General features: G+C 50.0%; 10 protein-coding genes and 1 non-coding gene across 11 annotated transcripts; 7 read left to right on the top strand and 4 right to left on the bottom strand.

Moving 5' to 3' along the window:
• Nucleotides 1–36: 36 nt before the first annotated feature.
• Nucleotides 37–1,339, bottom strand: ASPACDRAFT_79662 (uncharacterized protein). Its single transcript, XM_020205467.1, has 2 exons — nt 1,011–1,339; nt 37–925 (listed from the first exon to the last, which is right to left on the bottom strand). The coding sequence occupies exons 1-2, from the start codon at nt 1,240–1,242 to the stop codon at nt 138–140; spliced, it is 1,020 nt and encodes a 339-aa protein (XP_020055231.1). The 5' UTR covers nt 1,243–1,339; the 3' UTR covers nt 37–137.
• A 227-nt stretch (nt 1,340–1,566) lies between these two features.
• Nucleotides 1,567–2,903, top strand: ASPACDRAFT_121658 (putative C2H2 finger domain protein). Its single transcript, XM_020196458.1, has 3 exons — nt 1,567–1,790; nt 1,897–1,923; nt 2,010–2,903. Exons 1-3 carry the CDS (start codon nt 1,782–1,784, stop codon nt 2,619–2,621), a joined length of 648 nt encoding a protein of 215 aa, XP_020055230.1. The 5' UTR covers nt 1,567–1,781; the 3' UTR covers nt 2,622–2,903.
• ASPACDRAFT_121651 (pyruvate dehydrogenase (acetyl-transferring) subunit E1 beta) lies at nt 2,813–4,582 on the bottom strand. The gene is made up of 4 exons (XM_020196457.1): nt 4,206–4,582; nt 4,014–4,137; nt 3,644–3,930; nt 2,813–3,583 (listed from the first exon to the last, which is right to left on the bottom strand). The coding sequence occupies exons 1-4, from the start codon at nt 4,454–4,456 to the stop codon at nt 3,112–3,114; spliced, it is 1,134 nt and encodes a 377-aa protein (XP_020055229.1). The 5' UTR covers nt 4,457–4,582; the 3' UTR covers nt 2,813–3,111.
• A 343-nt stretch (nt 4,583–4,925) lies between these two features.
• On the top strand, nt 4,926–6,891 carry ASPACDRAFT_121650 (uncharacterized protein; the record flags this gene model as incomplete). Its single annotated transcript, XM_020196456.1, has 3 exons — nt 4,926–5,122; nt 5,194–5,592; nt 5,679–6,891. The coding sequence occupies 3 exons, from the start codon at nt 4,926–4,928 to the stop codon at nt 6,889–6,891; spliced, it is 1,809 nt and encodes a 602-aa protein (XP_020055228.1).
• Nucleotides 6,892–7,271: 380 nt separating this feature from the next.
• On the bottom strand, nt 7,272–8,635 carry ASPACDRAFT_44513 (enoyl-[acyl-carrier-protein] reductase; the record flags this gene model as incomplete). Its single annotated transcript, XM_020201429.1, has 2 exons — nt 7,272–8,313; nt 8,403–8,635. 2 exons carry the CDS (start codon nt 8,633–8,635, stop codon nt 7,272–7,274), a joined length of 1,275 nt encoding a protein of 424 aa, XP_020055227.1.
• A 648-nt stretch (nt 8,636–9,283) lies between these two features.
• ASPACDRAFT_30410 (glutamyl-tRNA(Gln) amidotransferase subunit HER2) lies at nt 9,284–10,993 on the top strand (the record flags this gene model as incomplete). Its single annotated transcript, XM_020199725.1, has 4 exons — nt 9,284–9,425; nt 9,494–9,818; nt 9,890–10,065; nt 10,122–10,993. 4 exons carry the CDS (start codon nt 9,284–9,286, stop codon nt 10,991–10,993), a joined length of 1,515 nt encoding a protein of 504 aa, XP_020055226.1.
• Nucleotides 10,994–11,272: 279 nt separating this feature from the next.
• On the bottom strand, nt 11,273–13,126 carry ASPACDRAFT_53082 (SPRY domain-containing protein; the record flags this gene model as incomplete). Its single annotated transcript, XM_020202690.1, has 1 exon — nt 11,273–13,126. One exon carries the CDS (start codon nt 13,124–13,126, stop codon nt 11,273–11,275), a length of 1,854 nt encoding a protein of 617 aa, XP_020055225.1.
• Nucleotides 13,127–13,879: 753 nt separating this feature from the next.
• On the top strand, nt 13,880–15,971 carry ASPACDRAFT_121643 (snoRNA-binding rRNA-processing protein ENP1). The gene is made up of 3 exons (XM_020196455.1): nt 13,880–14,408; nt 14,479–14,723; nt 14,786–15,971. The coding sequence occupies exons 1-3, from the start codon at nt 14,037–14,039 to the stop codon at nt 15,654–15,656; spliced, it is 1,488 nt and encodes a 495-aa protein (XP_020055224.1). The 5' UTR covers nt 13,880–14,036; the 3' UTR covers nt 15,657–15,971.
• A 133-nt stretch (nt 15,972–16,104) lies between these two features.
• On the top strand, nt 16,105–17,426 carry ASPACDRAFT_121641 (putative SNF7 family protein Fti1/Did2). Its single transcript, XM_020196454.1, has 2 exons — nt 16,105–16,315; nt 16,437–17,426. The coding sequence occupies exons 1-2, from the start codon at nt 16,271–16,273 to the stop codon at nt 17,019–17,021; spliced, it is 630 nt and encodes a 209-aa protein (XP_020055223.1). The 5' UTR covers nt 16,105–16,270; the 3' UTR covers nt 17,022–17,426.
• Nucleotides 17,427–17,601: 175 nt separating this feature from the next.
• ASPACDRAFT_t194 lies at nt 17,602–17,674 on the top strand. Its single transcript has one exon. It is a non-coding gene; the product is annotated as a tRNA-Lys (tRNA).
• Nucleotides 17,675–17,889: 215 nt separating this feature from the next.
• ASPACDRAFT_79655 (uncharacterized protein) lies at nt 17,890–20,645 on the top strand. The gene is made up of 7 exons (XM_020205466.1): nt 17,890–18,189; nt 18,252–18,737; nt 18,797–19,321; nt 19,393–19,531; nt 19,622–19,692; nt 19,744–19,817; nt 19,869–20,645. Exons 1-7 carry the CDS (start codon nt 18,032–18,034, stop codon nt 20,579–20,581), a joined length of 2,166 nt encoding a protein of 721 aa, XP_020055222.1. The 5' UTR covers nt 17,890–18,031; the 3' UTR covers nt 20,582–20,645.
• The last annotated feature ends 192 nt before the right edge of the window (nt 20,646–20,837 follow it).

Below are 20,837 nucleotides of genomic sequence, written 5' to 3'. Positions count from 1 at the left end.
ATCTATTCTACCATCGTTGTCACTGTCATTGTCATCATCATCATCGTCATTATTATTATTACCACGCCTTTCCAGGTCGCATTATGTCCAAAGGCATCCTATCTCATTCACAGAATCCATGAATACGCAGGCACTCTTCATATCCAGGATCCGATGATGGGAACCTGATTGTAGATATCGTTCCATCCACTGGCTTCCCACCCAGAGCCCTGACCGGCACGGCCAATGACTCCTAGAGCGCCAGCCAGCCAGATCGATGCTCCCACTGCAGCAATCGTATTTACAGTCCACCACATTCTCTTCTGTCTGCGGCATCGTTGCTCACTTCCAGTATAGCCAAGGTAACCCTCGAGAGACCCCTTTTTTGAATTGCGCTGCTTCCGGAGGGTTGTGACCTTCCAGCCCATCCAGGAAGCCCACCCACCAACAAAATGCCATACCCCAACAGCCACAAAAACCAGATAATATATGTTCCAGAAAATCGGAGACCGCGCAATGCCGTGAGCCACATAGCCCAGCCCCACTCCCGAGCTTCCTCCGTCGACCAGGATCGGACTAATACGATTGACGAGGACGTGCACACCAAGTAATGGAATGAGTGAATACCCCAAGCGTGCCTGCAGACTCATCCGTGGCCAGAACGTGAGCGCATACCGCTGGGATCGGGATTCTGCGCCATAGAGTCGGGCCCGCCGTGAGGAGCGGATATTGCGCAGAGCGATGCCAGAAAGGACATGAATCAAAACCGGCACAGTCAGAACAACATGTTCGAGTGACGGGGATTGATAGAGGGGCCTGGTGAGCAACAGATAATTTTCGCTTGCGCTTACGGAGCGGGTCGCGAGAGGAAGTATTGAGGTATTAGCAAGGTGTAGAGCAAGAAATAAGCTAGGCGGATACGTCGAGTATCGTTGAAATGCAGATACTAAGATTCAGAAAGCAAGGCATTAGTCCACGCAGGGTCAATCGCGACGGAAGGCTAAGATGAAAAGGCAACGGAGGAGTCGTACACCATGAATCCCAGCTATGCCCGCGGAGACCTAGGCCTCGTGACGACGGTGCGTTCATGTTCTGGCCCAATGAATCTTGAGATGATTTTTGCAACTCCGGGAAATATTCGCCGCGCTCAAGGTCTGGGAACTCATCCTCCACCGGAGAAGGGTCGATTTCTCGCATGGAAATGAATGACCGGGTGTCGATGTCCTCCGGCTTGTGCGAGAGGCCGTCTGGGGCAGATGTCATGGCGACGGGAGCACCGCGATTGGTTTGATATGTGTGGCAATGCAAAAAAGGAAGATATCAATTGATTCAACGCATTATTCCATGGGACTAAACATGGGCGATTTCCATCTTCAGTGACAAATTTAGGAAAGGAGAGGGAAAACAGACGTCACGTTGGGATGAAAGCTGGGATGGTTGTCTTGTACAATACAGTACAGTACCCAGTACATGCATAATCAGAAGCACGGTGATTGGCGTCTAAATTACGCGTATCGAACCGACCGGTGACGAGTAATTTTTCCGGCATGAGCACGAAACAGAATGTGAAGGTATCGTCTGACGTCGGTCCGTATTTCCTACTGATACATAATCGTGATGATGGTAATGCAAACTCATGCATACATTCATCAGAGAGCGAGTTGCGACATCCTTCCACACTAGCTCTACCCTTCCAGCAGTGCTCACAGATTTCGAGATAGACTTGGCAGACTTTCCACTTGGTTGCAGTTGCCAGTGATCCAGAGTATAGTGCTCTTACGCTATCATCATCTTGTTCCAAGATGGCGCCTGCAAGTGCCCGCGACACCCTCTCTCTCCTAACGGGTCTTGATCCGGGGAGCGATCCTTGAGCAATCGAGGACAGGGCTTTTTTCTGACAGAAACTTCCTTCGATAGCGCGGCTTCACCAATCCTACCCCCAAGGTATAACGCCCCCCCCCCCGGCCTTTAATGCCTTGCTCACCACCTCGGCTTCTGTTGACAAACGTCTCCGACTTGCTTCTTACCAGACTGAATCGGCGCGCTCAGCCTTGAACTCATTTACCTGCACACTGTGCAACAAATCCTACTCCCGCCACCCCGAATATGAAGCCCATATATCATCATATGATCATCAGCACCGCAAGCGCCTGCAGGATCTCAAACAGCTTTCCCGGGATCCAAACGCTGCCGAAAAAGCAAGACGAGCAGAGCGGAAAGCTGATGCGGAAGCCGGCTTAAGGGTACTAGACACCCACAAAAGTAGTCCCTCGATAACCGGAATAGGTGGTGGAAACAGCCTCAATTCTGACGGCGGGGGAGGCTTCAAGAAAGGAGGTTTCAAAAGCTCCTTTACGGCAGTAAAAGGACCTGTCGCCCCAGGTGCGCCTACCAAGAAGAACGTTCTAGGAGGGGATGACGATGATCATGAAGACTCCCCTAAGCCGGAATCCGCATACTCGAGCAGTCACACTCGGAAAACGACAGCGAAACGCCCCAGTCCCCAAGACAGACAAGAGGAAAGCGATACTGAATGCGAAGCCGCCGATGGGATTTATTATAATCCTCATCGCCCTACAGGTTGCTACCACGGATGTGCCGGGAGTAGGACGGACAATCGAGCTGAAATAGAAATTGTTTGAAAAGACGCAACGCTTCGAACTTTACAAGGCATTTGACTGTATATGGTTTAGGTGGTGTTCGTTTACCCATAGTATGTCCCCTGGCCCTCCACTCGTGGTTGTGATTTAGCATAGCATGTTCTGCAGGCGGCCTTTTCGTTCCACCATACTGTTAGAGCTAATTTCAAACTGTGAATATCCACGTGTATAAGGCATGGCATCCTCATTCACATGGTATATTTTGGTGACTGGACAACCACAAAAGAGATTTTTAAAGCATCAGCGCATGAAGGGATCTATATGAACTAGGTCATCATGAGTTGTTGTCTAACAATGCAAATTGGAATTGGTTCTGTTGTGTAGTCATACAAAATTCAGATCAGATGGGAAGGCAGGGCGAGATGGAATATTGGGAGGGGTAGGCAACAATCACGGGGTGCTAGGCACACGAGGCTTTATTATCTGTGGTTGTTCTTCAACAGCGCTTGTTCTTCATGAAGACCGGCCTATCTTACAAGCGCAGCAGCTTGGCGGCCTGATTGACAATGGTGTCTTCCTGGGGGAAGCTCATCTGCTCCAAGCCAACGGCGTAAGGAGTAGGGACCTCAGCACCAGTGACACGGACAGCGGGTGCAGTCAAGTAATCGAAGCCATACTCCATGGAGAGAGCAAGGATCTCAGAGGCGACGCCAAACATGGGAAAACCGGACTCAACACACATGATACGGCCGGTCTTCTTGAGGGACTGAATGATAGTCTCAACGTCAAGAGGCTTGACAGAACGAAGGTTGATGACTTCAGCCTCCACACCGTACTTCTGCTTGAGTTGGGCAGCGGCGTTGAGCGACTGGCCGACACAGCGGGAGAGAGAAACAATGGTGAGGTCCTTGCCAGGGCGTTCGATCTTAGCCTTGCCAATGGGAAGAACAAAGTCATTCTTCTGGGCGGCTTCACTCATGGGGAAGGCCTGACCGTACAGAAGCCTGTCGACCTCTGTCAGCACTGACAAAAGTTGGTGGGATGGTTGTCAATGGATAACCTACTCATTTTCCAAAACAACAACGGGATTGGGGTCACGAATGGCAGCCTTCAGCAAACCCTTGGCATCTTCGGCGCTCCAGGGAGCAACAACCTTCAAACCAGGGATGCTACCGTACCATGCAGAATAATCCTGGGAGTGCTGAGCAGCAACACCGGCAGCAAACCCATTAGGGCCGCGGAAAGTGATGTTGCAAGGTTGAATTCCTCCGGACATGTAGTGCGTCTTGGCAGCGGAGTTGATGATCTGATCGATGGATTGCATGGCAAAGTTGAAGGTCATGAACTCGCACTAGGAAGAAGAAAGAGACACGTTAGTGAGGCACGCGCGTCAGGCGGTTTGCTCGCCTTTAGCTTCCATTGATCGAGACTCACAATGGGGTGCAAACCGGCAAGAGCAGCGCCGACAGCGAGACCAGTGAAGCCAGCCTCCGTAATGGGGGTGTCGATAACTCTCTTCGGACCGAAGCGGTCCAACAGACCTCTCGTCACCTTGTATCTGTAACATTTCAGCCAGGTCAGACTGGGGAGCTTCAAACAATTCTGATGAGAAAGGGATTTACGGACGCTCCGTTGTACTGCGCGACTTCCTCGCCCATGATGAAAGTTTTCTCATTGCCCTCAAGCTCCTCCGCGAGCGCCTCGTTCAGAGCATCACGAACAGTGACCTCCTTGGTACCAGACTCGGTGGCGTAGCCCCGGAAGCGCAGGACGGAAGGTGTGCAGGTAGTTTGCGAGAAAGCCGGGCGAAGAGTAGTTGAGGGAAGACGCGAGGAAAGCAGACGAGCTGCTGGGCGGAAAAGTCGGGGAGCAGCCATGGCCGAACTGGAGAGTTAGTCGAGGAGATTAGAATAAGTGATCAATGGTCTAGGTCAAGCGAGAGAAGGGTTACAAACTAGAAGAAGCAATCGGACAGCACCTTGAAGAGCCTCGTAACTTGTCCAACACGGGGAATCTTTCGTTCAATGAGAGATGTGGTTTTTGGTGAGAGCTTCGAGAAAGACTGTTGGGCCCGGGCTGGCTGACTAAGTTAATATTCTCACCGGCGCCTTCTTCCGTTCCGTGGAATTTTCCGCGTGACTGCCGATAAGGGAACCATCGGCGATAAGGCTTTCCCGGAGTATTGACTCTTCGGAGTTGTTTGTATATTGGCGGAGTTGAGTACAGTAAATAGCTAATTACTACTACACCGACATTACGACGGAGTTCAACAGAGTATTCGTAATTCTCGGTCTCATCACTCACATACTACTTTTGTTATCCTCACCTCGTCTGGATCAAATCATTATGGCCCATACTTCTTTTGCAGCAGCAGCAGCTGTAGTGCTCTTGCTGTCGTCCTCTCCCTTTACCTCGATCGTCGGCGCACTACAGCCCTCTGCTCCGGACCCTGTCGCTGCGCCATTGCGCGACCTGGAATGGGGGCAACTCAACTTTCTACATACTACAGACACCCACGGCTGGTTGGCTGGACACTTACAAGAGTATGAAACTCGGATGTCCTTTCTAAAGCTTTACCAAATGGGTTCTTGCTGATTGAGTACCCGCGTGCTAGACCCTCTTATGCGGCGGACTGGGGGGACTACATCTCTTTTGCCGCCCGCATGCGCGACAAAGCCGAATCGGATGGCTCAGATCTGTTGGTGATCGATACAGGTGATCGAGTCGAAGGTAATGGTCTGTATGACTCTTCGGAGCCCAAAGGCGTCTACCTCTCCGAGATCTTGCGGGAACAACACATAGACCTTCTGTCATCGGGAAACCATGAGCTGTACAATCGGACGACGTCCCAAGCAGAGTTCTTCACCACTATTCCCAACTTCCGTGGAAGTTACCTAGCATCGAATGTCGATATCCTACACCCAGCAATCAACGAATTTGTTCCTTTGGCGCCTCGCTTCAAGAAATTCACCACGCAAAATCAAGGGATTCGCATTATTGCCTTCGGCTTTCTGTTCAATTTTAAAAAAATGACATCAACACTATTGTTCGGTCTGTAGAGCAGACTATCAAAGAAGACTGGTTCCAAGAAGCCATCAGAGACCAAGATGTGGACCTCTTCCTCGTTCTTGGTCATGTCCCTGTGCGCTCCGTTGAATATGATGCTGTGTACCGGGAGATCCGCGCTATCCGGTGGGATACACCTATCCAGTTTTTCGGGGGGCATTACCACATTCGGGATTATGTGCGGTACGACTCCAAAGCCTACGGACTTGCGAGTGGCCGTTTCATGGAAACTATTGGCTTCATGTCAATCGATGGGCTGTCCACCAGCAAACATCACATAAAGCCCGCCATGGCAGCGCCTAAGTTCAGTCGGAAGTATATCGATAACAATTTGTTCTCATTCTACCACCACACCGACCTGGATGAGGGCACATTTCACACGGAGCATGGCCGGAATGTATCCTTACTTATACAACAATCCAGAAGCGCTCTCAAGTTGGACAAAATTCACGGTTGTGCTCCGAGGGATCTCTGGATGTCACGCGTCAAGTACCCTCATGAGAACAGTATATATACATGGCTAGAGGAAGAAGTGCTCTCCGTGTCTCTAAAAGATGAGTCACGTAGTGGAAAGCCGGCGCTTGCTATTGTTAATACGGGAGCTATTCGCTTCGATATTTTTAGAGGCCCTTTCACCCAGGATACAACATATATTGTCTCCCCCTTTTCCAGTGGTTTCCGTTACGTCAAAGACGTTCCTTACCACAAAGCGAAGTTCGTGGTCGAGGTACTCAACAAACAGCCTCAAATAATGACCGAGCAGCGTCAACATGTAGGTCTACCGACCTGGTCACTCGCACCGCCTGAGCAATCAGCACATGCAGGCGATACAGCCGCTAACCGTGGCGAGAGTTTGCGCCCTGCATGGTACGCTTCAGGCTCGCTTACCGACCAGGCCTTACTTTCAATGAAAGACTATGCCGGGCCTAACCTGATTCCAGGGTATACTACCACTGATGATGCTGGGACGGATGGTGATGATACCGTCCATTCTCCTCTCACATTCTATCGAGTACCAAACTGCATTCAATCCCTGGTATCTCCGACCGCATCTGACCCGCCTGAAACGGTGGATTTGGTTTACATCGATTTTATTGAGCCCTATGTAGCACTAGCGGCCAAGTTTGCAAGCCTTGATGTGGATTTTACGCGGGACAGTGACGTCTACATGCCATCCACTAGTCTAACAAGCCTGATTCTGAACTGGGTCAAGACGAACTGGGGCTGCGAAGACGGATCTTTATGATCCGAACTGAATTTCGAGACTGGACACATTGATCGATGCAGAATATGATGCTTGACGGCCTCCGTTTCTCTGGGTCTTGGAGCCACGAAATTGACAGACGGCATGCGCCATTGATCGCCAGATATCATAGCTTCCTTGTTTTCCTGTACTGAAAAGCAAGAAATTAATTGTGCAGTATCACTCGTAGCTTGCTGTAAAGGCTTCTTTCCAGGAGACCTTCATATGAACATGATAATGAAAGTTACCCCTTTGGGGGAGGGAATCGACAATTTGTTTATATATGTAAGCAAGATTGGTTAGCTTTGCACGATTGTCACGGCCGAAATTTCGAGCTTGCGCTTCGGTGCTGTCATAAGAAAATTCACACTTCTATGCGGGATTTACTCCTCTGCCTCGTACCGGAGCAAGCCCTTTCCACTCCGGAAGCCGCTGAGTGTTTCCTGCACGCCCCCTACAAGCTCCGCACACTCTGTGTCCCAACGCCATTTAAGTTCCTCCACGGGAATATCCTTGAACTTGCCTGTCCGGGTCAACTGCAACACATCATTGATAGTGTTTTCCTTGAGCTGTGGGTTCTTGTCGCCCCATTTGCTGACCCAGAATCCATGAAAAGCAAGGTCCTTGAATATGAGCAGACCGGATGGCAGGGCAACCGGCTGCTTCGACATGGCTCCATATGTGACTAGACGCGAGCCCGGTGCAAGCGTTTTGGCTAGCGCAGTCGCGCTTTTCCCGCCAACGCAGTTCAGGGCCAACCGGATTGGCTCCCTCCCCTTGCGTGTAAGGTCATGCACAAGATTCTTGAATTCGCCGGAGAGCAGCTCGGCTTCTGTCACTACGGCTGTCGCGCCCAGGTCACGCAGTTCCTGCTTCAATTTTTCGGTCTCCTCGGGCGTCTTCCGTTCCCGCACAACATTTAGTGTTTTGATGCCCCATTCTCGCGCCAGTTGGATGGTAGCTCGTCCAACGCCGCTATTTGCTCCATTTTGAACCAACCATTCTTCCCCAGCGCGCATCCAGTCCCAGTCACAAAAATCCTTGATCATCCGGTACGCGGTCACAGGATTCACGCTGACGGTACTGATCTGAAGCGGGGTCAGGCCTTCCTTATTTTCGATCCTGATCAATTGAGACTCATCCATCTGAGCGTGAGTGCGCCAGGTCCCTCGTCCAGTCTGCTTCATAACCACCCAATCTCCCTTGCTGAGGCTGGTGACATGTGAGCCCGTAGCGATGACCTCAAACGCGCCTTCATTACCGGCTACAGCGCACGGTGCTTGTGTACCAAGCGATGTCTCAAAGGGTGGCTTACTCGGATAGACGCCTTGGATCTGGTTCACATCAGCTGGATTTAGCGGAGCAGCAAGTAGACGAAGGTTGACTTGGGTTCCATGGGGCGCCGATATAGAATGCTTGTGAAGCCTTAAGCTAAGTCTCAGCCACGGTCCTGCATTTGTGTGCTTCGAAGAGCCAGGAAAGGCCCTGGGACACGGGGCATAGACAAGACTTACTGCAGAACATCCTTAGGTTCCCCGTAACGAGAATAGACGAGGGCCTTAGCTTGGGTGTACCCGTAGACCGAAATCCATCTTTTGCTCTCCAATGAGTGACGGCAATTGAAACCTTGCCATTGATTTTGCGTCGGCGCAGTGAGCGACGCAGAGACTCTGACTCTGCAACTCAGTCCTCCGACGCGGCTGCGGGAAGCACCGAACGCTGACCGTACCAAGCTGTTGGAGAGCATATTGACAGGGCCAAACAATATTCTCCGACGTACAGAGTCAATCCTCACGTTGTGATATATTGTAGATGATTCTGAACTACTTCGCCGGTCTCTTGGGGGGGGGGGGAGAAAAGCCAGGGGAAGGGAGAGCGAAAGAAAGAGATAGCATGTGCATGACGTCGTTTCCTCTTCGGGCCGACGGAGCTGGAGAGAGCGGGTATGACTTTTCCAGCTGCAGTTTCCGTACGGAGTATCGGTACGTACTCTGTACATTGTCACGTGCGTAATTAACTGATCTATGTACAGTAACTTACGGAGTAATCGCAAGCTTTATTGTAGCTTGAGTCATCTAAAGCCGTCAATCCGTGCCCGTCTCGCTCAGGTCTCTTGCGGGTTAACCTTTGTATTTTGAGCTAAAGCAATTGGAAACACACACACAAGCAGTACGGAGAGAGGCTTCTCGGTCTTCAGGTACCAGAGCGAGCTGTCGACCACAGGTAAGGTATTTACCGATACAGAATTTGGCATTAATGCTCACCGCTCGGCGCATGCAAAGGATGTAGAGGGTTCACTCGGAAATATTGCCCTCTGTATGTTGGTCTCCGCCTCTTCTCCGCATTCTCTCGTTTCACGACGCAGCCTAACTCACTGTATCATACTAAATCCTAAATGTCATCTCTCCTGCGCGAAGCAGAGAAATGCATCGCCAACCAGAATTCATACACCGCTTTAAATGCCTTGATCAGTGCATTGCACTCCTCAGGCCAATGGCTGGATCGAATCAGAGAGGCAGATACGCGGCGCGCACAAGGTAACCACCAATATCTGACAACTTCACGCTACTGTCTTGATCTTCTTCTTTTCCTCATACTTGCGCAGGTCGACCTCAGTCACGGCTAGATGGACGGATAGTGGTTATCAAGGATAACATATGTACACGCGAACTTCCAACCACATGTGCTTCGAGAGCTCTGGATAAGTTTACCAGTCCTTTCAATGCGACTATCGTCCAACAATTGGAGGATGCTGGGGCCATTGTGGCCGGGAAGGCGAACCTTGATGAATTTGGGATGGGCTCGCACTCGGTGAATTCCCATTTCGGTCCCGTCAAAAATATGTACCGCAGTCGCAATGCAGAAGATCTATCAGCCGGCGGAAGCTCGGGGGGCAGCGCGGTGGCTGTTGCTACAGAACAATGTTACACGTACGTGTGATCTCTATCGAAGCACCCATCGGGTCATGGAGGACGACATTTAACAACATACACACATACAGGGCACTGGGAACTGACACGGGGGGCTCTGTTCGGCTCCCTGCCGCCTACACGGGGATAGTGGGTTTCAAGCCTTCTTACGGACTGATTTCCCGTTGGGGGGTAGTCGCTTATGCGAACTCATTGGATACAGTGGGTATTTTCGGGAGAGAGGTGTCTAGTGTACGTGATGTATTCGGTATGCATTCTAGTATTCACAATGTATTACCTCAAAGGAGTTGCTAACTTCCACAGACATCCTGAACCTGCACGACCCCCGCGACCCAACTAATCTATCTCCTGGTTCTCGATCGCGGATCGATGACCACTTCGCCTCACCTCGCCTTGCGTCTCGGATGACGACGAATTCCCTCAAGATTGGCGTTCCGGTGGAATACAACATTTCTGAGCTGGCACCTTCCGTACGACGTGCCTGGTCTCGCTCACTGAATCATATGCTACAGCAAGGACATTCTATCCACCCTGTGTCTCTTCCAACGACCCAGATTGCCTTGTCAGCCTATTATGTTCTCGCGCCCGCTGAAGCATCCTCTAACCTGGCTAAATATGACGGCGTTCGTTATGGAACGAGTCTCAATGGTGAGCACTACCACCCGCAGATGAACAGCTATCTATATGCACGAACGCGGGGCGAGGGATTAGGGTCCGAAGTCAAGCGAAGAATCTTACTTGGGGCTTTTAGTCTAAGCGCCGGCGCTATAGACAACTACTTCATACAGGCGCAGCGCATTCGGCGTCTCGTACAGCGAGATTTCAATGCGATTTTCTTGGCGAAACATCCACTAATGCCTCGTCCACTTGATGGGGATGAAGTGATTTATAAGGGCAGCCAAGCCCAAGTTGATGTTTTGGTATGTCCGACGGCACCCTCTTCGCCGCCAGCTCTGTCGAACCTTGTTGGCGAAGGTGCCAATTGCTCCCCCTTGGATGCTTATATGAATGATGTCTTCACCGTGCCTGCCAGCTTGGCAGGTCTTCCAGCTGCCTCAGTCCCGGTCACGGACGAAAGCACTGAGAGCTTGGCCGGCGTCCAAATAATAGGCCAGTACGGTGATGACGCCCTAGTCTTGAAAGTGGCCGGAATGCTCTCCAACAAGCGCCTTTAGAAATAGGAAGTCTTGTAATAGACTTAAGATTCGATCGAAGAAACTTATACACTACATGAATTCGGGAACCATCTGAAGATACAGACCACCACTCCAGCTTTGTGAGCGTTGACACAGCCTTGGGGGAGGTACTGTTGACTACTAAGCATACGTGTGTATATCCTTAGCCATTGCCGCAAGAAATTCGACATAGGACCTTCGAATTCGGTGAGGTCCATGTCTTTGAAAACAAATATCGTACAAAATGGTATCATGCGGATGCGAATCGATTCTCGTCGTTCAAGACATTTCCACGTCTTCATCGCCCGCCGCAGTGTCTATTGCCGCAGACAATTGTGTCTCCAGATCAAGTGTACCCGCAATATCAAGACTCATCACATTTTCAGAAGTGGTGTGACCTTGGCCATGGTCCCCTGGAGTGGCGGGCTCGTGGCTAGTGACGTTGGCTAGAGTTGCATCATGAACTCTAGAATTGGATGGTATAGTAGACTCGTAGGCAATCTCCACGCCCCCCTTCATCACCTCCGAGCCCCCGACAACTGCTTCAGGACCAGACCCATCGATTTCAGCATTGCCAACAACATTACCATCCACACCGCCCCAAACGCACATGGCTTCCACTTCATCGACGATATCGGCGATGACATCTTCAACTATCTGCTCGTTAAATCGCTCTCCTATCCCGTACACTGGCTCGTTGCTCTCGTTATGAGCTGGTGGACCAAACCACCATGGGCCATCGAAGCGGCATTCAACAGCACCTCCACCGTAACAACTAACAGCAGGGTAATAGCCAATCATCCCATCATCAGCGTTCTCACGCTCCCCAATTCCCAGATTATTGGTGCCATTAGCCAATCTGCTCGCAGGCGGGAGAAAGGCATACAGTTCTTTGAATGGAGTGCCCATCTTCACTCCATTTTTGAATACTGTGATACTGGAACCAGGAAGAGTACGTAAAGATGCATCTTCACCATTGAGCGGGGAAGGCGGGCCGAATGTCGGCGTCTCTTTAAGGTTGAATGCATAATCCCGTAGTTGTTTCGTGGGGAAAACATTTGATTGTTGCCAGCAGAAATCAGACTTGTAATGGAACGGAATGCGGTCACGGACGATGTTGGTGACGGACGGTGGGTCTGAAGTCGTGATTGAAGCATCACCATCGGCATTGGGCTCATATGTGCCTTCAACGATTTTCTTGTGAAGGGCTAGAGGGGGCAGCGTGATTAGAAGCCCAATGACATCCCCTTCTCGAATGGACTCGCCTTTGGGAAAGAAGTATTCGCACCGCATTCGATTGACCACCTCGCCATTCACATCACGTATACCATAGCCGTAACAGTCGATTCCGACATTGACATCAAGATCAGCTTCCCTCCGTGCGAATCCGAGACGGACATGACCTCGTGCAGGAATTCCAGTGTTTCCAACTGAAGCTGACTGTGAATCATTCACAACACCACTTACTATGCGCGCCTCATAATAGTAAGATCCTTCTCGCGCGCACACGTTGGCTCGTGCAGTATGCCAAGGCTCGTTGGTCGTTACAGCACGAGCATCTTCAGTGAAGAGAATCGCAGCGGGTGAGTCTTCAAAGCTAAACCGAGCATGGTAGGGTGAGACATCAGTTTGTCGATACTTGATGTGTGGAAAGCCCGGGTCGGCAATTGCGTAGCTATAACGGAAACCATTCTTATTCGTAAGCTTGTCGACAACCTCATAAAAATCCCAGCTCTGACCCGTAACCTCTGACTTCTTTGTGTTCACAAAATTCATCTGACGAGGTTGCGGAGGCAGTAAATCCGAAGCTCGAGGCTCAGCAAGCAATAAAGGTCGCAAAATGCTTAAGTCCGAACTCGGAAGCGCGGTGCTTTGAACAGTAATAGTCCTCTTCTTGGTGGGCTGTGATTCTTGATCCAGAGCTCTAGCCTCGCGCTTCTTGCGGCTATCCCGTTTTGTGCGCTTCGACTTTGTACTATCGGCTTGTACTGATGCATTACTAGGTGGCGCAGGAGAAGATCTGACATTTGTGTCTGCTAGGGACCCACCGAGCGGTGCGCCCCTTGAGGGCACTGTTGAAGATTCCACATTGGAGGGAGGCGCCGAAACCCCTGTCTGTTGCGTAGAAGCCATGGCGGCGAGGGCCTTATGATATGAGAACAGCCGGGGTTTGACGTCGTCACAACACACTATTTTCCTGATTTGAAGCACTCCTAGACCGCCTAGACCTTCAACTGGGGTCGCCTTAAATCCTCTAAAAATCGTATTGAGGTGACAGGTAGAAGGACTCAAACTTCTAATGAATCAGAAGGCCTCTCTGTGTGCAGTCGGAACTGCAAGCTCCTGAGGCGACTATGACTAGTTAGAAAGCATGTTCGGAATTTGGAAGAAAAGAAAAGCCCCCAGGTGTGCTTGGCTGATAGTCAGCAGATGACTTGTAGTCCCCATTATCTGCAAATACAAAGGACTATGACAAAACATGAAGCTAGTACTAATTGATAAAACCCACCAGCAACTTACCTGAAAGCAAACGAGCATGTATTTTGGATCGCCAAAAGTATGTAGGCTGCGCTGTATGATCAGCAGCCATAGCAATATTTAATGAGCACCATATTCAAAGTTATTTGGTCTCCGAGAACCAACTTGCAAGGGCGGAAAGCATTCGAGCGAGATAACTATGGGGCGGTGAAGATATCTACTAGGTAGGTACTGCCGGCATTTTCCTAATCCGAATGGAGTTTGTAAGCAGCCAATCCACATAACTAATGGAGGGGCATGGGCGGTAGGTTTCAAACTGAGCCACTCATGATACAAGTTTGAAGGCGGTCAGAACTGAGAATGGCAGAAAAAAAAATAGAACCGCATGATCTTGAAATTCACACACACATTTGTCAAAGGATGATATAGAGGCGAATAGCATTCGTTTCATGCGTCTTGTTCTGGCGGATTGATGGACTTGAACTTCTAACCTGATTCTTTCTTCTGAACTCAAACAAATCCTAAATATACAAGGTTACTCCAAGGGTGTCGAAAGTGACTCAACATGCCTAAAGCAGCAGCATCTCGCTCCGTCGCTGCCCGCCGGCACAATCCTCTCGCCGAGGACATGTTAACCCCAGCTGGTCACTTAAGAACCCAAGCAAGCAAAAAGGCTAATCGCAAATCCCGTCAAGATGAGGAACAAGAAGATGGTGAAAGATTCGTTGATGCGAAAATGTCTCGCAAGATCCTGCGCATCGGGCAGGAATTGGCAGAGGAGGATGCCGCGGAGCAAAAACTCTCGATGGGCGCAACAACAGACAAGACGAACACTGCCTTCGACTTTGAGTCTCGGCTAGAAGACGAAGAATTCCTGTCAGATGACGAGAGGTTTCAAAATGAGCAATGGGACGATGTGGAGGAAGTTGAAGAAGTGGTATGCTACCCCGGTTCTTTCTATTTTCCTAGGATTTCGAAGGCTGTGCATATATTGACTATAGCCTCAGGAAGTTGATCCTAACGATCTTGACATGTTTCACAAGTTCGTTCCCGGTGGGGATGAGGATCCGATATTCAACCCTCGTGCACCGGGGGCCGAGGGCCAGACAACAAATCTGGCGGATTTGATCCTTGAAAAGATCGCAGAACATGAAGCCAGACAGGCTGGCGAAGGTGGGCCGTACATTCAAGGCGGAGGGTTGGCGGAAGATGCTGTTCAGATCCCCGCAAAGGCGGTTGAGGTTTACGAGAAGTGAGATTTCTATGCTCAAGCTGCTTTACAGTGAACTTTTTGAATGCTAATGAGAAACCCAGAGTCGGTATGATTCTCTCTCGCTACAAGTCAGGCCCCCTTCCGAAACCTTTCAAGATTCTCCCCTCTGTACCCAACTGGCCGACTCTTCTCTCGATCACGCGCCCAGAATCCTGGTCTGCCAACGCTGTTTATGCCGGTACAAGAATCTTCATCTCCTCTAAGCCTGCAGTTGCACAGGAGTTTATCTCGACGGTACTGCTCGATCGTGTCCGTGAGGAAATACATGAGACCAAGAAGCTCAATGTCCATACCTACAATGCAATGAAGAAAGCACTCTACAAGCCCGCTTGCTTCTTCAAGGGACTGCTGTTTCCCCTAGTTTCCAGCGGAACATGTACTCTTCGCGAAGCCCATATTGTCTCCTCCGTCATTGCTCGAGTCTCAATTCCGGTCCTGCATTCGGCTGCGGCTCTGCTTCGTATGTGCGACCTTGCCGCGGAACAATCCCTGCGATCTCTGGAGAGTACTGGTGCGGTCAATGTCTTCATTCGCATTTTTTTGGAGAAGAAGTACGCACTTCCATACAAGGTTATTGATGCGCTTGTCTTTCACTTCCTGCGTTTCCGCGCGAACGACAGTGCAGACGAGTCAATGATGACAGATGGGCCATCCCGTGACGCTAAGGCCTACAAGCTTCCTGTCTTGTGGCACCAGTCATTGCTGGTGTTCGCTCAACGCTACCGTAACGATATCACCGAGGATCAACGAGAGGCTCTCCTTGACTTGCTCTTGGTTCAAGGGCACAAGGACATTGGACCCGAGGTTAGGCGCGAATTGCTCGCCGGTAGAGGAAGAGGGGTCGTTCTACCTGATTCTGAACGGCAAGGTGCAGTCGATGCCGGTGATGATACGATGGATGTCACATTATAGTCTTATCGCCACGAAATCATGTGTCGGGAATGGCTCATCCCCTTCCTTGCATTTAGCTGTGATATGATCAGGGTCGTGACTGGCATTGGCGTTATTTGGGGCAGTCGAATTTGCGCATATTTTTGTTCTTCTTTTTTGTTTGCTCCCGGTTCTTAGAGACATGAACTTTTCCGATATTCACGAAATCATATTCAGTTTTTAATTCATCAATGTGACAAAGCTACATACACGTTGTAAATAAGGTAATCATTTCAGTAGACATAATTCAATGTGAAGAACCATGTAAATGTTGCAAATTAACTACACGACCAGAGCAATTTTAGTGGCCAGAGATTGATTCTACTAGACTTGCATGAGTACCCAGCCTGCTATTCTTCTGCATTGTCTACTGTGGTGTAGCTACTTCCTATCCGAAGTGAAAGTGCGGTGATACGGCATTCGGGATGACGTTGCCACGCTAAGTCGCCGCCGCGCCGCTATCGTTGCCCCTTCTGAGAAAGTAGCCTAATCCGTCCCCGTAAAGCGTCGGTCATAAAGCGTCGGTCATTTTGGCTTTGTTTCTTCTCAATACTTCGAAGTGTCAATTTTTGGTATTAGCCTACTCACTGCCCAACATGGTTCGAAAGGACCCGATCTTTGAGGCTCGTACCAATGTCAAGGTGTGTGTGTGTGTTCTCTGCCCCCGCAGCAGTGATAGCATTGCTATCTCGCTGCGACCAACCGCATTTTATGCTGAAGCTTCCACCTTTACTCACGCAATATTCCTGTTACAAATTTTAGCTGCACTCCAATCGCTTGAAAAAAGAGTCTGCCCGTGCCGAAGCGACGTTCAAATCTGAGAAGGCGAAGGCCGACAAGGCAATGAAAAATAGAGAGTTTCAGATCGCTCGCATTCATGCCGCATCTGCTGTACGTGAGAAGAGAAGGCAAGTGACGCTCCGAGCCGAGGCTGCTCGCGCAGATGTCATCATCAACGAACTCAAGGCAGCACAAAGTACGCGAGATACCTCCCGGACTCTTGCCTTAGCTTCAAGGGGGCTGGATGCGGCTTCGAAAAGTGTCAACCTAGAGAATCTGGTCTCACACGCAAACAATTTTCTGGCTCGCTCAGAGGATTTCAAAATAGCAAGCAGTGCCATAGAGGATGTCGCCCAGGGTGTTTCGATGCAGGAATACGGTGCGGAGGGTGAGGCCGATGTTGATCGCTTGATGGAACAACTTGCAGACGATGCCGGCGTAGATCTGCGCATAGCATTGGAGCAAGATGCTGCTCCTCGTGAGGAAGTCAGGGATCAGAAGCAAGTTGACTCGGAGCTGGAGGATGGTCTGGGTGCTAGACTAAGAGCTCTACGGGCAGCAAATTAGATGTGACTCTGCATGGTCTATACTCCGTTTGTTTTGTTTTGTTTTTGTGTCTTGAATTTTGAGCAATATGTGCTGGCGCGAACACGGTGGAGGCAAGTGGCATTTTCATTATCACTTGTCAGGCTTGTTGGTCAGAATGCTGCTTTGGGTGTTAACCGGCTGCTTCTTATTTCATCTTCATCAAGCGATATCCTAAGGGGCTTCGACACATAGCATGTGGCACGGTTAGCTGTCATATACCGGTCAACAACTGGGCCATACAATCTAGTTCATGGCCAAGCCGTGTTTGCTTGCTGATTCATTTCGATTCTCCTCAGTAGCATTGAGTAGGTTTGATGTTTGGGACCTCCTCTGGTGGTATACACTTACATTCCAGGATATCTTCAGGGGTTCGATCGATTGCAGATTAGCTTCGTTACCCAGACAAGTGGTCTAGCATAAGCCGAAAGGTTCCAAATGACTTCTGTTTACCCGAGCTAACGAACCGTCTACTAAGATAACCTGCCTGCAAAATGCTCGGGGCTATTGTGGCTTGCAATAATTTCATAATACGTCTTTACAACATTTGATGCATGAAGTAGCCGGGCTAGCTCAATCGGCAGAGCGTGAGACTCTTAATCTCAAGGTTGCGGGTTCAACCCCCGCGTTCGGCTTTCATTATCATTCGTTTGTTTTTTCCGATCTCCGTGGCTGAGCTGTTGACTAAATCTAGCACTCATTTTTTGTACATCCCCCCTTCCCTAACCCTTGCTTCTCCTACAGTTTGCACCCCACGCTCGAGGTGAGACCTGTGATTGCACAGAGCAGTGTACAAATACAACATCGCTGTTTACTATCGCTCTGCCTGTTGGCATCCCTCAGATCGGGGAGGAATGCCGCGTTCCTTCATGAGCGTCCATACTGCCCGATGGTGACACCCGCATATCACACATATATATCTGCTTCCCAACATACCCCCCTTCCGGGACATCGCATTGAATAATCTATCACCCCCTCTTGATACAAACCCAATGTCGCATTCTCGACAGGCGGCCTGCTTGAACTGTAGGAAAAGCAAAGTTCGATGCAATCGAACCAAGGACGAAACATCCTGTGATCGATGCAGACAAGCCGATGCGACATGTGTGATTCCGAGTCACCATGTCGGTCGACAGAAGGGTGTCAAAAAGTGCGCACCGCATACATCTACATGACTTGCAATGACAACAAGTACTGACACACTAATGTCAGTAAACGTAAAGGACTGGAAAAGGCACTGCATCAGATTGAGCAGGCTATCAAGCGGCCCCGAGCCGAGGATGCCCAAAATTTGATCTCGAACCTTCGGGGACTGCTCGACAACATACAAGGGCAAAATACGCATACCGAGACGGATGATTTATCAGAGGAACCCGCTGGATCGTCTATTGTATCAGTCGCCGAGTACGACAATCCGGGAGATGGCTTGTCACTGGATGATGCAGAGAACCCCCTGCAACTGCTTGCACGCGCTTCCGACTTACAGCTGTCACCAAGTGATATGCGTGGTGTTTCGGGATTGACATCGTCGACGATCTTGCAGCCATCGGGAATGTACAACGTCGATGACGGCGACACTATGGCCTCAGCCACATCTTTCTTTATCCCCACCAGCGCAAGCTTGGACACTGGTCCCACGTTGGATCCTATTGAGCTGGGGCTCGTTACACTCGATGAAGCAGAGTCGCTGTTCTCATAGTATGTCCAAAGATAAGTCTAGTTCTTCTTCAACCACTGGAATCACTAATCCCGTCCAGTTTCTACCGCAACCTCGCCCACACTCGGTGGGGTCTCGACCCTCTGATCCATAGTGTGTCATTTGTCCGTTCGCAGTCTGCGTTTCTGTTCACCTCGATGATGGCTGCAGCGGCATTGTTCTTGCCCTCAGCCGCGGCAATATCGAAGAGACTGTCTAGACATCGTGCATTTCTAGCCCATAATGTCATCACTCAGAGGCATCGATCAGTCGAGATAGTTCTTGCTTTCATGGTAAATGTCCCGTGGATGGACCCCGGAAACCACTTAGGAGATGACGATACTTGCATTTATATCGCGATGGCTCTGACTGTTGCATTGGATCTATCTCTGAACAAAATCGTACTTCCCTCAACAAGCTTCGACAGCAGTCGTCTAAAACGACTTGCCAAAGCTGAATGCATCGATGCAAAGAGAGCACTGCAGATGGACGGCTTTGGTGACGTGACTTCAGACTCTGTATGGTCTCGTAGGCTCCTGCGACGACGCGAGAGGGCGTGGATTGCACTCTTCGTACTCGAACGAGGGTAAGATCTCTTATTTTGAGGCGATCTAGAGGAGATCATTTGTTCTGCAGTATTCTAAAGGATCTCTACAGTGTATGCCTTGCCCGGGGAAGAAATTATACGGTACCCTCAACAGCTCTCATTGAGAACTGTGATCAATGGCACCTTTCTGATATTGCCGACTCTCGTGATGGTCCAATGAATTCCATGGCCGTCCTCCGAAGAAATCTGGTGAGTTGAATTTCCCTGCTCTGGACCAAACCCGCGCAAGGCCACTATGAAACGCTTCTAACCGGAACAACATCATACGCCGCCTACTAGGATGAGCTTTTCAAAAGAATAAGAGCCGAGTGCGATAAATCCACGAATACTGGCTCGGGAGCTGCTCAACTGTGCGTACGATTGACGAGTTTCGGAGTTTTCAAGCTGATCTCGGTATTCAGGATAAAACAGCTCATTGAGAGTTTCTACGGGCAATGGTATAAGGCTTGGACACCGGCTATTGGCGAAGGCCAAGGTAAGCAGCCGTCGCCGCCTTTTCCTCTACAGTCACTAAAAGTTTATCAAGCATCATCTCTTCCACCGTATGTTGAGATCTTGGTTATACACACGCAGTTATCGACATATGGGGGCGTGATCAACCATCCCACAGCGCCACTCGAAGTGAAAAGGTTTTTCCGTGCAGCGGGCCTCTCGTCTGCGTTGAATGTTCTGAGGGCGGCCATCCAGGGTGAGTCGCGGTTGAAGTCAATGCCGAACAATACTGTTATCATGATTTCGTTCGCGGCATGCTCGGCATTGAGTTTAAGTACCATGCCGCCAGATAGCAGATCTAGCCTGGCCCCTAGCGTGCGGAATCTGGTTGAAGAAACTGCGGCGGTTCTGGAAAGAATAGGGGCTGTCCCAATTCACAGGAACGGAGCCTCGGTACTTTATGGAAGGTTTCTGCGAGAGCTTATTCGGCGCTCTCCTTCGAGCTTGCAGCCTGAAAGGACATCCGAAATACGACCGCTAACCCAGGCTGAAAGGTCTCAGCCGCCAACCACAGTAGACTCATATGAGCCAGTCATCAGAACACAGGAATCATCCTCATTGCCCTCAATGTTCTGGTCCGAACCGATCCAATTCTCCGCCATGTCTGACGATCAAATCATTGATGCCGTCAACCAAGTGGATACAGCCTTCGGGACGTTTGTTCCTGGTATTCCTATGGATGACTTGACGCATTGGGAATGGCTTGATTTTGGAAGCAACAACGCGACCGACATTAGCAGCGTATAATTCATTGCTCCACAATTCCGTTCATTCTCGCTATATTCAAACAAACATTTTTACTCACAATTCGTAGCTTATCCTAGTTCTCCTATTGATCGATTACATCATTGGGCATGATCCACACGTCGGCGTTCAGAAGTAGCGCCGAAGGCCCAAGGGGGCCGACCTTTCCAAGTCGTTTTAAGAGCCAACGTCTTCCTGTCCCTCTCCTCGCGCCAACTCGAGAGTCAAATCAACGCTTGTGCCAATCAGAGAAATAGGC

This window comes from Aspergillus aculeatus, assembly GCF_001890905.1.
Source record: "Aspergillus aculeatus ATCC 16872 unplaced genomic scaffold ASPACscaffold_10, whole genome shotgun sequence".
Lineage (NCBI taxonomy): Eukaryota > Fungi > Ascomycota > Eurotiomycetes > Eurotiales > Aspergillaceae > Aspergillus > Aspergillus aculeatus.
Note: the sequence above shows the minus strand (reverse complement) of the source record. Positions and strands in the feature narration are given on the sequence as shown.

Excerpts from the sequence above, each read along its gene's own strand:
- ASPACDRAFT_79662 (XM_020205467.1), bottom strand. The coding sequence starts at position 1,242 with ATGACATCTGCCCCAGACGGCCTCTCGCACAAGCCGGAGGACATCGAC. Across the intron at positions 926-1,010 it reads GCATAGCTGGGATTCATGGT|TATCTGCATTTCAACGATAC; the intron begins GTACGACTCCTC and ends TCTGAATCTTAG.
- ASPACDRAFT_121658 (XM_020196458.1), top strand. Across the intron at positions 1,924-2,009 it reads TCACCAATCCTACCCCCAAG|ACTGAATCGGCGCGCTCAGC; the intron begins GTATAACGCCCC and ends GCTTCTTACCAG.
- ASPACDRAFT_121651 (XM_020196457.1), bottom strand. The coding sequence starts at position 4,456 with ATGGCTGCTCCCCGACTTTTCCGCCCAGCAGCTCGTCTGCTTTCCTCG. Across the intron at positions 3,931-4,013 it reads TTGCCGGTTTGCACCCCATT|TGCGAGTTCATGACCTTCAA; the intron begins GTGAGTCTCGAT and ends TCTTCTTCCTAG. Across the intron at positions 3,584-3,643 it reads GTTGTTGTTTTGGAAAATGA|GCTTCTGTACGGTCAGGCCT; the intron begins GTAGGTTATCCA and ends AGAGGTCGACAG.
- ASPACDRAFT_121643 (XM_020196455.1), top strand. The coding sequence starts at position 14,037 with ATGCCTAAAGCAGCAGCATCTCGCTCCGTCGCTGCCCGCCGGCACAAT. Across the intron at positions 14,409-14,478 it reads TGGAGGAAGTTGAAGAAGTG|GAAGTTGATCCTAACGATCT; the intron begins GTATGCTACCCC and ends CTATAGCCTCAG. Across the intron at positions 14,724-14,785 it reads GCGGTTGAGGTTTACGAGAA|AGTCGGTATGATTCTCTCTC; the intron begins GTGAGATTTCTA and ends TGAGAAACCCAG.
- ASPACDRAFT_121641 (XM_020196454.1), top strand. The coding sequence starts at position 16,271 with ATGGTTCGAAAGGACCCGATCTTTGAGGCTCGTACCAATGTCAAG. Across the intron at positions 16,316-16,436 it reads AGGCTCGTACCAATGTCAAG|CTGCACTCCAATCGCTTGAA; the intron begins GTGTGTGTGTGT and ends TACAAATTTTAG.
- ASPACDRAFT_79655 (XM_020205466.1), top strand. The coding sequence starts at position 18,032 with ATGTCGCATTCTCGACAGGCGGCCTGCTTGAACTGTAGGAAAAGCAAA. Across the intron at positions 19,322-19,392 it reads CTCTTCGTACTCGAACGAGG|TGTATGCCTTGCCCGGGGAA; the intron begins GTAAGATCTCTT and ends GGATCTCTACAG. Across the intron at positions 19,693-19,743 it reads GGCTCGGGAGCTGCTCAACT|GATAAAACAGCTCATTGAGA; the intron begins GTGCGTACGATT and ends CTCGGTATTCAG.